This window comes from Osmia bicornis, chromosome 2 (assembly GCF_907164935.1).
Source record: "Osmia bicornis bicornis chromosome 2, iOsmBic2.1, whole genome shotgun sequence".
Taxonomy (NCBI): domain Eukaryota; kingdom Metazoa; phylum Arthropoda; class Insecta; order Hymenoptera; family Megachilidae; genus Osmia; species Osmia bicornis.
Genome location: NC_060217.1, coordinates 11,820,247 through 11,836,358, shown reverse-complemented (window position 1 = coordinate 11,836,358; position 16,112 = coordinate 11,820,247). Strand labels below are relative to the sequence as shown.

At 35.3% G+C, this 16,112-nt stretch overlaps 4 protein-coding genes across 7 annotated transcripts; 1 reads left to right on the top strand and 3 right to left on the bottom strand.

Moving 5' to 3' along the window:
- The first annotated feature begins 39 nt into the window (after positions 1–39).
- LOC114871443 lies at positions 40–8,199 on the top strand. Of its 3 annotated transcripts, none has more exons than XM_029177353.2 (3): positions 40–661; positions 748–1,346; positions 3,462–8,199. In XM_029177353.2, exon 3 carries the CDS (start codon positions 3,464–3,466, stop codon positions 7,361–7,363), a length of 3,900 nt encoding a protein of 1,299 aa, XP_029033186.2. In that variant the 5' UTR covers positions 40–661; positions 748–1,346; positions 3,462–3,463; the 3' UTR covers positions 7,364–8,199. The 3 variants fall into 3 exon arrangements, with proteins under 3 accessions (XP_029033186.2, XP_046146075.1, XP_029033188.2); XM_046290119.1 differs by having other exon boundaries at positions 745–1,346; XM_029177355.2 differs by lacking the exons at positions 40–661; positions 748–1,346 and adding an exon at positions 2,576–2,949.
- Positions 8,200–8,580: 381 nt separating this feature from the next.
- Positions 8,581–9,912, bottom strand: LOC114871432 (serine/threonine-protein kinase fray2-like). Its single transcript, XM_029177306.2, has 4 exons — positions 9,693–9,912; positions 9,209–9,531; positions 8,877–9,079; positions 8,581–8,791 (listed from the first exon to the last, which is right to left on the bottom strand). Exons 1-4 carry the CDS (start codon positions 9,764–9,766, stop codon positions 8,690–8,692), a joined length of 702 nt encoding a protein of 233 aa, XP_029033139.1. The 5' UTR covers positions 9,767–9,912; the 3' UTR covers positions 8,581–8,689.
- Positions 9,913–10,005: 93 nt separating this feature from the next.
- Positions 10,006–11,863, bottom strand: LOC114871434. 2 transcript variants are annotated; one of them, XM_029177309.2, is made up of 3 exons: positions 11,556–11,863; positions 10,441–10,742; positions 10,006–10,360 (listed from the first exon to the last, which is right to left on the bottom strand). In XM_029177309.2, the coding sequence occupies exons 2-3, from the start codon at positions 10,723–10,725 to the stop codon at positions 10,151–10,153; spliced, it is 495 nt and encodes a 164-aa protein (XP_029033142.1). In that variant the 5' UTR covers positions 10,726–10,742; positions 11,556–11,863; the 3' UTR covers positions 10,006–10,150. The 2 variants fall into 2 exon arrangements, with proteins under 2 accessions (XP_029033142.1, XP_029033141.1); XM_029177308.2 differs by having other exon boundaries at positions 10,441–10,777; positions 11,556–11,853.
- A 916-nt stretch (positions 11,864–12,779) lies between these two features.
- LOC114871433 (ras-related protein Rab-14) lies at positions 12,780–15,762 on the bottom strand. The gene is made up of 7 exons (XM_029177307.1): positions 15,373–15,762; positions 14,495–14,607; positions 14,270–14,396; positions 14,079–14,196; positions 13,806–13,924; positions 13,649–13,717; positions 12,780–13,567 (listed from the first exon to the last, which is right to left on the bottom strand). Exons 2-7 carry the CDS (start codon positions 14,598–14,600, stop codon positions 13,450–13,452), a joined length of 657 nt encoding a protein of 218 aa, XP_029033140.1. The 5' UTR covers positions 14,601–14,607; positions 15,373–15,762; the 3' UTR covers positions 12,780–13,449.
- Positions 15,763–16,112: the final 350 nt, after the last annotated feature.

Here is a 16,112-nt window from a genome sequence, read left to right as displayed (position 1 = left end):
AATGAAAAGAACCAAGAAAAGGTAAAGGAGGATGAAACTTAATACTCAGAGCTTCAATGATTTGATGCAACCTGTATAATCAGTAAGAAAGAATATTAAGAGTAAAAAGAAGGAATATAATAGAGAAAGAAGAGAAACCACGATAAAGATAATTATATTCGGATGATGCTTAGATGGTTTCAGAGAAGAAGAAATAAAAGAGGGGATTGAAATCCATGATTACACGATTTTAGCATGATCCTAGAGCATTTAGCGTGTCCGAACGGAGGGTAAGGTTGAAGAAACTGGCACGTTGGCCGGCCCTGAGCGACTCCCCGTAATGTGGGTCGTCGTCTAACTGTTCCACGTACCGTTCCGTCGACTCGGTGCCGTCCATTAGTCAGATCCAACTCCTTCTCTTTCTTACCTCCACCATTGGTAATCAAGGAACGGAAGAGTGTCTTACCTCTCCTCTTTCTTCTTGATCCTATCGATCGCTACTACGTCCACGGAAATCTTTTCAATCGATACACGTTGAGAAAAGCTTAGAAAGTTTGTCCCTGATCTGTCGATATTGCAAGCTGTGTCAATGTTACAAACATATTCAAGAGTTGAAACAAAAAGTTGACATACATAATCAGACGCTACTTTCATGAAATTAACTCCCCAAAAAATGCTTAAAGTAACTTGAACTCCTTACATATTTTAAATAAAATATAAACCACTAATATTTCATGAATATTAAAGAAACCCATCGTTTTTCAGTAGACGGAAAAGAAAGGATTGGCTCTAATTGCACTCGGTGTCAAAAGAAAGAAGAAACATTTTTTTTGGAAATCTGAGCTTCATCGATGATTATAATATAAATTAATAGCAATAGAAGCGGAGCAAAGTATCGAAAGTTTCCTGTTTCAACGTTACCAAAATTGAACCTATTAAAATTCAATGAAGTTGTACTTTCATTCCTCACAGGAGAATCTTCAGGTTCGTTTTTTTTTTCTTTTCATCTCTGTTCTTTGTACTTTCTTCTTTCTTTTTACAATCGTTTCATCCACGTCCCTATGCTTTCCACCTCTTCGTGCACTTGCCACCACCTCGTTGTTTTCCTTCTACCACCTGGACGTCGAAGCTCTTCAGTCGTCGAGTGATCCTCTGGCAAGGCTACAAGCTTCCGTGGCCTCGTCGCACGTTCAATCACCTTCGTCGTGCTCGCGATTCGATCCCTCTTCTTCTCGCGAGGAAAAGAAAGAACAAACCGAGAGTGACGAGCTAAAAGGTAATTGAAGTTCACACATGGGGCAGTGAGTGACTGTCAAGGCCAAGTCGTTTTTCGGCCACCGAAGGATATCCAGTTTCATCCAATTCAGGTAAACTTACGTGTAAATGCACGTGGATCGTTGATGACATTGGTATAAAAGAAACAAACAGGTTTCCCGCAAACGGTGATAAGAATTAATTTTTGCGGTGATGATCATAGAAAATCTGTAATACTTTTTTTAACTTTTATTAAAAATTTTTAATTAAAATTATCAATGTATCAATGATCCACTGTTCAGTTGTAAATCAGTAAAGAATCATACTTGATCTTTTTGTACATCCGATGGTATAGTTTTGCTATGAATTTCACGTAGACAGCGTGTAATTAGAATATTCTGCAATCATGGTACCGTTATAATTAGGCCGAGTTTACGCTGCATTAAAAACCCTCTCCGCCCATTCGACACGGAAGAAGATAAACGCAGCCGTGTTTGAACGCGTTAAAAATTGAATCTGAAACCGGTTAACCGGCTACCTGTTTTGATTTATATCGACCGACAGCTTAATTAAAAAAAAAAAAGAAGAACAAAGTAGAGAACTTCGGCTATACGATGATCCTTTTATCTGTTGAGCCGCAACTTTAGGAGAAGTAACTGGAAATTGTATTACTTGTGAGCGAGAAAAGGAAAGGAGAAATCTGTGAAGAATTTCTAAGCCGTTGAAGATACTATGATAATTGGAAGGAAGTGTAATGGAACCATTTAAGAGACAAGAGAAAAAGAACAGGAAAGAAATTGTTGAGTCACTGAGAATCGCATGGTAATTTTAATTCATCAACAATAAAGTATAATTTCAAATTTCTGTTTGTAAAACTGCATACAACAAATTCTAAGGTACCATTGTTAACGGAGTGACCGTCTGAATATTCAGATGGCAGAAGAGAAGAAAAAGAGGTCGCACATGAATTCCAGGAACAAACGTCGCTTCCGTGGTATTGGTCACGGAAAAGCGAATGATTCATGAGCCTGTAGCCGAAACTGCTCTCGAGTATGAAACCCCGAAACGAGCGTCGAAGTGGGTCATCCTGACCGACAGTACACAGAACGTTTCTGTTTCGTGTACCAGTCACCGAGTTAGGAAACGACGTAGCCGGTCACGGTCACGAACACACGCTAGAAACGAATATTATTATGATAATATGGACCAGCGAGGACCTTGGACGACTTCAGGGGTCTCTGAACCGAGGAATCAGAGACGAGAACTCGATGAAAGTGTGCTTAATAGCAGTTGATCGTCACAGATAGCCATATATTGTATCGAGTACAAGAATATAAATTAATCAGAGAAGAATGTAGCGAAAGGAAGCGTTAATCACGGTGGAAACGTATTCCCGGAAATGTTCACCGGTGACAAAGCACCGATCTGTGACAATGAAAGCTCCCTCGAAAGTGCGAGTAACGAAATGCTAATGCCAAATACAGCGATCGAGATTGTGGCACAACCTCGACAAAAGTTACTGGAATGTCACGGAAGAAGCACAGCTGAGGAACAGGAGAGTGTGGAGAGAAAAAGAGGGAGAGAATGAGGAACCCGTTAGGCGTTGGAACGCGATTCCGCTCGATGAAAGATGTACCAACTTGTCCCTGTTTATCATTCCATTGTGAGGATGATTCTTTACGATCAAAGGAAATCCGTTAATTGTAACCCAAAGCTGTACGTCTTATACATTTAAATTTATATCAATCAATTTGTTAGAAACAATGAAAAGATATAAGTTCAAATTGATGGTTGAAATAAGCTTGCCTAGCGACCAGTTAATTAATTTCAATTCATATTCGACAACAATGATGCAAGAGGCGTACTGCTGACGCGTTTACAGTAACATCGTTGGTGTACAGCACGATTCCGGTGGGCGTATCGTGAACCGTACACGTATCCCGCATGCACGTTTGAAAGCAGGTCCAGATATATTAAATGTAGGACACAAGGGACGAAACTCTTTTCCGGCCTTTTACTTTACCATTCGACGCGTTTGTAGTTGAGAAAAAAACATTCGTGAAACGCGATTCAATATAGCGGCACATCTACATAACTGTCTCACTTCCATAAATATCAACTGAAGTGTCGTTGACCTTAAAATTATGAGGAAGAAAAAAAGAAACAGTTTTAAAATCAATGAAAATTTTGTGACGAGTATAATTAAATAATAAACGATATATTTTCAGATATGACAAGAAAGATGCAACCGAATCCATGGTCCCTGATGATGGCTTTGGCCTTCGTGGCCAGCGTTTCCTCGGAGTACCTGATGGGCGGACACATGGACAACGGTCCGCCGAAGTCTCTACTGGAAGAGATGGAATCTTCTCCGACTTTGGCAAGGACGGCGCAGCTGGATGACCTTGACCTGGATCTCGACGCAGAAGAGAGCACCGTTGCCCTGTCGACGTCCAACGACGAGGAAGCGCCTCGTTATCATCTTCCGTATCCTTTCGCCTTCAACGGTGGCAGACCGTTCTCCCTGGAGAAGGATCCGATCACTGGAAAAATCGACTTCGAGAAGGCACCGCCCGTGAAAGCGTTAAACTACACCAGTCGTTATCAGGTACCCGTGAACGACGAGGAACAAGCAGACGATAAAGAATTTTCAAACGAGGATACAAAGAAGAATGTGGAGAACACAGAGACCGTCGATGTTAGCCCTAACGAAATCAATCCGTATTCGCCAAATTTTCACGATTTCCTTAATCTACCTGTTCATTATTCTTCTGACAAGTACGGCAAGGACAAGTACCCGTTGATATCGAGCTCCTACGCGAACACGAAAGTACAAAGTGGCTCAAACAGCTACAGCACCTATAACCATAAACCTTATCACGGAGAAACTGTGGCCTACTATCATACGAGAAAACCGTATGTATCTAAAACGACCTCTGCAACCATCACGACGACTAGTACTACTCCAAGAACCACACCGTCGTCTACTACCACTACCACTACCACTACTACCACTCCCAAGCCTGTAACAACTAGCACGACAACTACGACTACTACCACGACCACGACTACTCCTCCTCCACCGAGTAGCACCGCATCCATTTCTACAAAGGCGCCCGTTGTAACCACTTGGAAGCCTCCAAGTACCACTAAACGATTCGTAGGTCACTTGGACGACTACGAGGATATTCTTCCAATAGAGAAACTTCAGGCTACCATGTATAATAATCGTCATCAGGGAGCGAATAACATAATGCATAATCGGGATCCTCAGACGAAGCCTCCTATGGAGCACGAAGAGTATATGTATAGTTACGAAGATTACGAAATGAACAATGGAGATGATTACGTTCCAGTAAAAGACTCGAGCAACGAGATCGTCAAGACCAGTACATTACCTGCGACAACGTCCACTGTTTCAAACGTGACAGGAACAACTGTTGGTACCCCAGAAACTCCTGTGTCAACCACTGCTGTTACAAGCACAGCAACTCCATCAGCACCCAGCACGCATTCTTCGTCGGTGCTTCAAGAGAATACTTATCAAACCAATTCGGTACCGTTTCAAGCACTGCCGCAACGTCCGGTAACATCTATGCCTTTGGATAACGATCCTCGATTCCCAACGGGTTTTGAAAACGATAACCGAAAACAGGGTATCGCGGACAACGTTATTGTTAACCAAAATTATCGACCAAATCCCATTGTTGGACAGAGACCAAGTGGATTGAGCGGAGGATACGTAGTAGAGAGCACCAGTAATATCGTCATACCACCTGATCAGGATACGGTATCTTTCGTTCTTGGCAATCGACAAAACGTCGAAGGGGGATATTATTCAGTGGGCACAGCTATTGGAGAGAATCCCTATGTTGGTTCCCCTGGAATTGATACCTCCTTTCGACCTCTCTACGGTATCCCATCCGATAAAGGCAACTATGATCCACAAACGGATCACCGGGGTACCATTGGTTTGCCTTCGGTATCTGTCCTGGAGAACAATCCCAACTATGCTCCCCAAGCTTGGCGACAACCAAATCCCTCTGCCAGCCAGAAATTAGGCAACGAGATAGAACCTTCCAGGCCTCAAAATTCATTCGTGAAGGGTACCGTGCTTATGGAACAGGCAGACGACAAGAAGGACGATAAAGACGTAAACTTCGTAGTGTTTCCTAAAGACGAACCCAAACAGCCGGTCGAGGAGCATATCGTCGTTATAAACGAAGCCGATGGCACTGTACACGAGATCACGGCTTCTTCTACAACGAAAAAACCTGTGAGGGTGAATCCGCCTGTGCTTAACGAAGAACATCTTCCACAACTTTCAGAAGACTTGACTCCACCAACCGAGCGACCAAGACCACCTCCACAGTTCCATTACCATTACCATCATGGCGGTACAGCGAGGCCTGATCATCCCAGACCTCAAAGACTTCCGATACCACCGCGTGGAAAGCAACCACCCTCGCCTGCTTTCCCTCCTCCTCCCTCAGAAGCAGTAGGGATAAGAAGACGTCCTTACTCCCCTGACACTAATTTGCCTAATATTCTTCCACAGTTTCGGCCAAACGCTAAAACGTCTCACGGTCATCGAGGATCGGAAAGCATCGGTACCATTCCGGCTGGTCAAACTTATCCCCCGACCAGGATAAGGCAACCCGTGCAATCTCATCCACCTACCAGAAGACCTCTGCCTCCACCGCCGTCCTATCTTCAAAGGTTAAACCCTCCGCCGCCACCGATTCACGCGCTTCGTCTTGCAGCCGCTGCTTCTACTAAAACCGAGAACGTGATACCTCCTCGAGAGCCGGAGCCAACCGTAAAGAGGTTTCGCCCTCCGCCGATACCGGCCACCTCCAGAGGCGAGGACGACGTCAAGTTGGCGCAACGATTGTCCAGTCAGAAACTGCGACTGGAAGAGGAGGAGAGATCGGAACGTTACTCGGAGGAACCGCCTCAACTTCCTCCAAGACCACCGATATTTCCCAAACGTAGAACCGCGGATCCACCGCACGTGGCTACTCTTCAGATGATCCAGCACCATGGAGAATTCGAAGAAGACGATACAGAGTCTAATCCTTCGTCAACAGGTACGAACACCAACGACGAGTCGGAGAGGATTCTGACCGACCAGGATGCGGACAGGAGAAAGTTCGACGAGCGTGAAACGATGGCCGAACCACCGGTTTACGTGGTTTACCCCGTGAACACCGCGGTAAATATACACCCTGATGATTCCAGGGAGAAGGACGAAAGCGTGGTAGTTGGAACTCGGGGTCCTCATCGACCTCTACCACCGGAGACGCTTCTTCAGGACAACGAGGAGCAAGAGATGAACGAAGAACCAAGTCCAATTGTTCAGAATATGTTCAACAGCCGCCCTGTCGCATCGGATTTTCCGTATCCCCTGGAACGTCCTGATCCTTCGATTCTTGTCACTGGCATGAGGGAGACACCACTGTTGGTGCCCAGTGATCAGAGACAAGAGGACTCTACCAAAGAGAGTAACGAAGAAAAAGATGAAAAGGATTCGAGCGTGAACGTTATACCGTACTTACAGGACTTTGTACCTTTCCCAGCGAGGAAGAACGAGGTCATATCAGCGACCCTCTATCGTGGTCCATCTCCTCCATCCTCGACGCCGATCGCTTTTGTTTACACACCAACGGCGCAAGCATCTCATCGACTGGACGTAGATGTACGGGACGAGGAGGATAATTCAAAGAGCGAGAAAAACGAGCAGAAGCCGGTTCTCTTACCTTCTCAACAACCATCTAGTTCCTCGAGTTCAGCGCCGTCCCCGCAGAATTTCATGGCACCGTTCGTCGCCAGCGTGAGCGCGGAAGCACCTTCGAAGAATGGCTGGAGCGTTGTTATGGTGGAACCAGCTGCGAACAGGAAATCGGATGAGGATCGCGACTCCTTGGAGAATCCCTCGGACACGGAAGAGTCTCAGACAGAGAAGAGCGAATTCGATGTTGAGAATTTCAAACCGCAGTTGTTCGGTGGATTCAAACCGATTTATGAGTTTCCAACGCAAGACGAGGACAGAGCAGAACGTAGGGAATCAGGCGATGATAATTCCGAGGCAGCCACGTCTGTTCAGCAATCTGTTAATTCGACGGTTTGACGAAAACAAACTTCTTCATGATAAGCTTAGTTTCGAATATTTCGTTGACTGTTCTCACGGTCTTCTTGGCATTGTTATTCTATCAAAGATAGGTCGACTTGGTTCTGAATTAAGTCTCGATGAGGATCTTAGTATTAGAATAATGCTGAATGGAACGTTGTTTCAAAGGAAAAACTAAATGTTTCGAGACTTCGTACAATGGTGACTGGGGTGATTTGCTGTCTTCTTTGGGAGGGACAACAAATTAATTATAAGTCTGAACATCTACATTATCCTTTGATGATTCTGAATCGTTAAGCTTCAAGCAAAGGGTTAAATGCAACGAGGTGCAAGTATTTAATACTTGCTAATTACTATATTTACTAATAATATAATATTTTATATCAGTTAATAATGAAGTAGTATTTGCACCACTTTGCATGTAATCCTCTTAAACACGATCGCAAAGAAATACCGAGAAATGTTATATTTATATTAATTTATATACTTTATCGATAGGCTACATATAGTAATTTATAAAATTTCACCTATATATTATAAATTTTCATGTTTTATATATGTAGATTTGTATTCTGTTCATATTAGATATCTCAAACATTTTCACACATCAGTCAGCATAAATAATGTATACATTATTTATTTCGCTTTAAATCCATCAATGTATTGAAACTACTGTTGTTAATAATTGCAACTATATTCATAAATGATTTTTCAGTTATTCGTTGTTGTGTAGTTGTAATTATCATATTAGACGTTTACGCATAACTTTTTTTTATATTTTTAAATTAAACTTACTGAAATTAAAGATTCAAATGCAATAAAAAACGTAAAGGATGTATAAGATATTATATAAGACATTCTACAGGGTGTTCGAGAACAGGTGGGCAATATTTTAAGGGGTGATTCTAGGGATCAAAATAAGACGAAAATCAAGAATAACGAAATAGCGTTTACGGCTTTGTTTTCCAGTTATTAACGTTTAAAAATTCGAGTAAAAAGCGCCAGAAACCTGCAACCCGCTCAGCACCGACGACCGAACGTCAGGTTAGCAGGGGTCGGTACAGTCATAACCAAGAATCAAAGCCGAATGTTGCAACACTTGGGTAGTTCCCCTCGTAAGATGATTAAATACTATTCTTAGTTTAATAATATATTGGTTGCATTGGGAATTACCGGATATTCGGAAATTAATTAGCATGAACTATAAAATATTTAAATATATTTATTTTTTAAATTATTTGTTTATACAGCCAAATGTAAGGAAGAAAATATTTTTTACATAATTTTACCACCATCAAAGTTTAATAGAACTAAATGATTTCATTATCAAATAACATTTGAATGTATTAAATCAGCTATAGCTTTCTGCCTAAGAGTGTACAATTTTTTCACCCATTTGTCAAACCTCACTTCTTGATCAAGCATTATCTAAATAAAATAAAAATGCTTGTTAACAAACTGGATGACACTATTAAAATTTCTATATGAATAATAGCAAAACAAAATACAATACCGATGAATGAAAAATACTCTCTGTCCCACAAGGAATTTCAGCTACTGTTGGAACTTGTATAGTATCTGCACTAATGTCTATAACAATATTTTTAAATTTCTTTTCCTTTGTATTAGATGATGTGAACTGTTTCGGTGTAAAACCTTCAGAATTAATTTCGTCTAATACACCTTCCTTAAAACGTGGCTCAATGGGAAAATCATCTATAACAAATAATTTCATATTAAATCTGAAACTTATTACAGAAAACACTGTAGTAGAAGAATTACAGGAAACACTGTAAAAGACACTGTAATTAAATTTTGTAATCAATATTATTTGTGACATTATACCTTTTATTAATATTGTTTTGGTTTTGTCAGACACAGTACTTTTGACATTAGATTGTGAACTACTTGAACGACTTCCAGATTTTTCTCTTGATGCAGATCTAACCTTTCTTTTAGATTGATCTGAAGAACGTGATCTAGAACGATACTTATGTCTTTCACTACCTTTTGAACTACTATTTCTTGAGCTTTTATAACTTTTTTGACCACGATCTCTGTCTCTTCCTCTACTTCGAGAATGTGAACGATGTCTCCTTTTAGATTTCGAATGTTTAGATGATCTTCTTCTATGAGGTGATGAATCACTAGAATCTGAACTAGAGGATCTAAAATACAAACATAATTTTAATATGATGAACTATGCATTAAAGTGTTTAATCTTATATTAAGTGAATTATTAAAACGTATACATAAATTTGTACATATAAAATAACATATCAAGTAATATATAATTAAAAATTTTTTTAAATTACAAAGATATCTTTACCTAGATCTTCTGCTACGTCTTCTTCGATATCTGCTATTGTGGTCTGAATCCGATTCACTGGAGTATCTTGCCATAACTGTCAGACTTCTTTGTTTACTTCATGTTTAGGTTAAGGTGATGCTAGCGTGAAGGCCGAACTTCAAATTCCACGTCGGTAAAACAGTCAACGTTTCATCGAAAATTAGGCCGAACAGAAACTAATTTGTCACATATTTTTTGATACATTAAACAAAAATGTTTCAATACGAAAAGTATGTATTATGTTTACGTGTAATGGTAGTAATATGTAATAGTAGTTACTAAAATTATGAAGTATTTTATGAAGTGCTGATATATTTATTGTAAAGTACAAATCAAAACAAATATACAAACGCTATACATATATTTACATATGTATCTTCATTTAATAATTATATTACATTAAATAATTATGTTACATAATTACATTAATATATAAATTATGACACAGAAATGGTTTGTACTTCTAATGCTGATACTCCTTTTTGTTTAATTGGTAAATAAACCCCACCATATATTTGTAAACCAATCATTGTTATATTTGCAGTATCTAATGGTTCTGCATCAGGTACTTCTCTTCCACGATAATATGGTTTAAAACTTGCCAAGGGTAATATCACAGTGGAAAAATCAGTATCTGACATTGAAGCCTAATATAATTTAATATAATTAGAAAGATATATTAATTGAAAGCTATATTACTCATCAAAAACAGATAATTAAAATTTACCACAAAGAATTGTTCATATGTTATATTTCCATTTGTGTGAAGACCTTTGTGTTCAAGAACAACTTTATAATTACTATTTGCACCTTGTCCTCTGCAACTAATTTTAATATTCTCAAAATTAGATAAATTTAAATTAGTTACTGTTTCCACTCCTGCAAAGCCAGCACCATTTGGTTGTGGATTCAAAAGTGTAAAAAATATGGCATGTTGAAAAAGCTGAGTTTTTTGCAATGTTAAAATAGCTTTTGATTTTCCTACTGTTCTAACAGTATCAGATACTTCCATCCAATTATCCACATTGTCTGCAGTTGTAAAATCAAAAAGTATTTCCTTATTCCTAAATAAAATAAATATACTTTGTCATATTACACACACACACACACATACATACATATATCGTGTATATATGGAAACGTTTCAAAAATAAACATTAACAGTGACTATATTTTCAAATATTTTATTTATATTTATATTAAAAATGATTTTCATATTCACAATTGGTATTTTTGTATAAATTGTTTACAATTTATATATACTGAAAACATAGTTTATATGAACATAGAAGTGTTAATTGTTTGTAAAGTATCATCTAATGATCGAAACAGGTTATGATAAACGCGTATAAGAAACACAATGAGAAATTGCAGTTAACATTATTTCAAATTAATCACGTTATTCACTATTACCGACATTGTTTTCTTTTTCTATATCTCGAGGTGCGCACTGATAATAATTTTTTTTAGATCTAATATTACGTAAAATACATATTCGTTTAATTTACTGAATATAGGGTTTGAATTATTTTGAATTAAATACAATCACCTCTTTAACTTTATAATAATTTTCACTGGCAAACTGTATTTAGTAATTAAATTTATGTATTAATTCTTTTTTGAATTAATACTTAAATCAACCATGCCGCCGATGACATTAGTAGTTTTGATAAGTTAAAAGAAATATTGTAGCTATTATATAAAGTCTCCATGCATAAATATAAATGCCTACAAGTATTTATATTTAACAAACAAATACACTATTATAGATATTTTTCAAACATTCAAAAAATACAAATGTATTAATTTTTATATCAAAGGCTATCATGAAAGATATCTCACCCCTTTGTTAGATGGCATGTCATTAGAACTAAAAAGATTCCACAAATATATTGTAAATTCATTGCCAAAGAAGAACTAATACATGAAATTATTTAATCCGTGAACTATTTAAATCTGTATAGAATGACTTTTCTAAAACGGGAATAACGTTTTATGCGGATCGAATTCAAATATCATACTACTGCATACTACCGCGTGGAATGTTCTGCAATCAAATGCACTTATGATGTAATCATTTGCGAGTTAAAAATTAAAAACTCGTAAAAGTGTACAATTACAGTACGATTTATTCATATGAAGTTTATATTTAATTTACGGAATTTATGTTCAAACTTCATAAAAATAAAAATGATATGAATTCCAGTAATGATGATGAATATTTGAAATTTGAATATTTCAGCAATAATAATATATACTAAATTGAAAAAAGTATTCCACTTTTATCTTACACCTTAGATTGCTTTTTAATGGTTTTAAGTTTATTTATATATATAGACTTTATGATACATATATAATAAGACAACAATTACTTTTAAACAATCTTAAAAGCTTTGGTCAAATTTAACCGAAGTGATTTCTTGCACTTTTTTCTAATATAAATGCAAAATAGTTTTACAGTACATTGAATAAAATACAGACGTAATTAACAATATTTGTTGTTAATTCAGTTACTTATTCGTATAAAAATTAACTTCAGTTTCATTAAATTAAAAACAATATAATACGTGACGAATCATTTATGATGAATCCATTTTGAATTTAATTTCCATTATCAATAACATATAAAACTTTTATAAAATAAATTGAGATTACTGCCAAGAAAACAGTTTTCAACTAGATATGTAGAAATGATAACAAATTTTACTCGTTTCTTAAGCTCGTTTGTAATATTGAACATGAAAAGCAAATAATATTTTAAGATGTATAATAAATTATACAAATCGGTATAATACTTCAGCTTTATAATATCGATTAACATAACATAACATTATGTCCGAGTATAGATCTTATTAAAAGGATTGACAATTTAAAACATTTTCAGTATAATAGTAACAATAACAATGCATTAAATTCTGTCTTTACTAAGAAAAAATTGTCAAATTAGTAATTATATTGAAAATTAAAATATTTTTCGAGCGAAACATAAAACCTGCATCTGATTTTATACTATTTTTTATATCCCGTGTGGTGTGGTAATGAAATTATAGTACGAAACCATAGAACTGATATCAATATTGTTTCATTATGCTATTTTATGACAATTTTTTGTTTTGTTTTGTTTTCATCCTGCTGAGAAATTTGTTTTACCAATAATTTTTTTGCATTTAACCTTATAGTACAGTAACTTTCAAATTGCAAATTAGATAACAAACGCGAACAAACATGTTCAATCTTGTTCCACGAATTTAATTTACAATAGTAAATACATATCTTATTCAACTGTGTCACATTCACATTTATCATATTTTCATGTGATTAAGTAAATGTCTCGTGCAATGCACCTTGTACACGTGTACTATAAGATTTATGAATACAACATATTGTCTAATATTTAATATCCTTACACAACAGAATATACGATCTATGGAAAATATATGCAAATGACAATAATCATAAAAAAGCTTTAACATTAAAATATCAATCACAATGCCAATACAGAATGATTACCATCAGTATAATTTATGTGTGTATATTTATACTGAATCATATATTCATATCTTTGTTTTGCAAATTAATTCTAAAAACGAATTGATAACTTTTATTAAGTAGATTTGACTTATCAAAGGTAAAGGGATAAAGACAGGAGACTATTTGCTTGCTATACTTAGTATAAATCATATATGCATTAATAGTACCGAGGAATTCATGTTTCTATATACAAACAAATAAAGACCTAACAGGAGCAAGAGTCTTTTCCACCCTGCTGTTCATTAGATACTCCTTGAAGATTGGTACGTCCTGGTTGACTGGGATTGTGTTGAACTCCGGATTCTGCTGCATTTAAATCCAAGCTGTAAACAGATTATTACATTAAAGTGTTTAGTAAATTAAAAAACAACGCGGGTAAAATAATAAAAATCTGTTCTACTAACCGGCCATCTTGTATGCTTTGGAATATTTTCTTTGCTGTTTCCAGGAAAGCTTCCTCGACATTATGTCCACTGATAACGAAAGTAAAAGATTAATTTGTTATTATATTTTAAACATGTTCTTCTGACATGTAATTTGATTATCCGGTTATTAACTTACGTTTTTGCACTAGCTTCTACAAACATAAGACCATTTTCATCAGCAAATTGTTTTGCTTCTTCATAAGTAACATCTCGTTGACCTTCCAAGTCACTTTTGTTACCAATTAAAAATATAACCTGTAAGTACAACATATACAGTTCCTTATTAGTTACATAATATAAATATATTGTTATTTATAATATAGAAGAAATACATCATTCAACAATTCTGCATCAATGTAGTTACACTTTACAGACGTAAATACCATTAGGTAAAATATATTTTGCATACAGTGCTTGGATTTGTTAAATTCCTGGTATCTGTAAGCCAGCTGCTAAGATGATTATAAGTTGAACGACGAGTAATATCATAGACCATTAATGCTCCAGCTGCTCCCCGATAATAAGATCTACAACACATATAAATATATATTATACTGTGTTTTTTAAGTAAAAATTTATTATTAACATTGATATCTATACCTAGTAACTGCTCTGAAACGTTCCTGCCCTGCAGTGTCCCATATTTGTAATTTTATTTTCTGGCCTGCCACTTCAATGATTCTAGTTCCAAACTCAACACCAATAGTATGCGGGCAATCTGCCATAACTGGAATACAATATAAATATATATATATATATTATTTCAGAGTAGAAGCTGACAAAATAATGTATCTAAATGTAAAAACAACTACTATAGCAACTTACACTTTTTTTCTGTAAACTGATGTAGTAAACATGATTTACCTACTCCCATATCTCCTATGATAATGTACTTAAAGATATAAGAATAATTATATGGTCCAGTTGACATTTTGTTTCTGTAAATAAATAAATAAATCAAATTTTATGTTTCACTGCATTATATAATAATATGTAAATTAATTTAAAATTGATTTGATAGATTAAAAAATATTGGTATATTAAAATATGATCAGCATATGGTAATATTAATAACACAATTTATTAATGATCTGTACCTACAAATATATTTCACATATCCAAGTAATATAAAACTGATATGTAATTAATATAGGAACTGCTAAAAATATAATAAATAATTGTTATAATAGGATATAATTTATAATGTTATATTTCAAGTAATATTTAATTGTTAATGTGTAAGTCTAAAAATATACTTAGCTAATAATAAAATCATTCACAATAAACATGCTATCAAGTAAATTTTGTTATAATTACATAGTATTTTGAATGTAAAAGTCATTTCATTTAATGACTAAATAAGTCTATTTGCAGGTTGCATATATGAAATGATAATATATTAACTGTAATTCTAACAACTAAGGCTTATAGAAGTATGGATACAAATATAGAAGGAACTTAAATCTTAAACATGATATTGACATTTTTATTTAGATATTTTTTCAACAAAACATGTATGATAAGGCAATAATCACTTAAATAATAATTAGGTTTCTGTAATTTATAACTATTACAATGATTAAAAGTTATCATACAAGAATATGCAATAAAAATTGGTAAATATAGGGGTTCAAAATTTAATCTCCTGATGACAACTGTTCTTAAAAAAAGTTTCTGATGTCAACAATGCACCGTCTACTCACCGTTTTACAGCGCTTTGTCGGGAAGTATTTTCTCAGAAATTCAATCGAGGAAATCGCTTGTAATTATTGTTACTACATAAACAATAAACTATTGCACTGAATGTACAAATAATAACCGTAATAACGTAAATGTAATACAATTCTTTATATCACGCGCAATATGGCAGATCACTGTCGCTAATAACGATGGCGGCGAATAAACGTCAAACCACCTGTCACTAATTTTTTTAATTGTTTTATTCAATGATTCATATTTATACGTTAGAAATTTAATTTTAATGATATAACTTAACTATTCCTATAACTAAGAATAAAGCCGTTAATCGTAAATGCAATCTTTTCCAACAGATAACTTTGTATGCACGTCCATAGAAAGACGAACACTGATGAGTACCCTTTGACCATAATTTTATACATCCACCTATATATATCTATAAATTACAATATATTTCAAAATTATATAACTTTATTAATTAAAAGATTCTTTATCTTATGACATAGTTTTTAAAAATCATTATTTCTATTAAAATATGTTATGTATTAGTTGCATTTCTCATCGTGAATTGACTGTCCATTCAATCAATCTATTAAAACCACATAAACCAACCACATTAAAGTTCCAGTGAAGCTAAAGTATTGATTGGGTTTCTTTTTTCTTTTAATTTATCTATTAAATTAAACAGCAAATTAAATTGAACTTCACAAAAAATGAATGAAGGTTTTACAGCTGATATTTTACC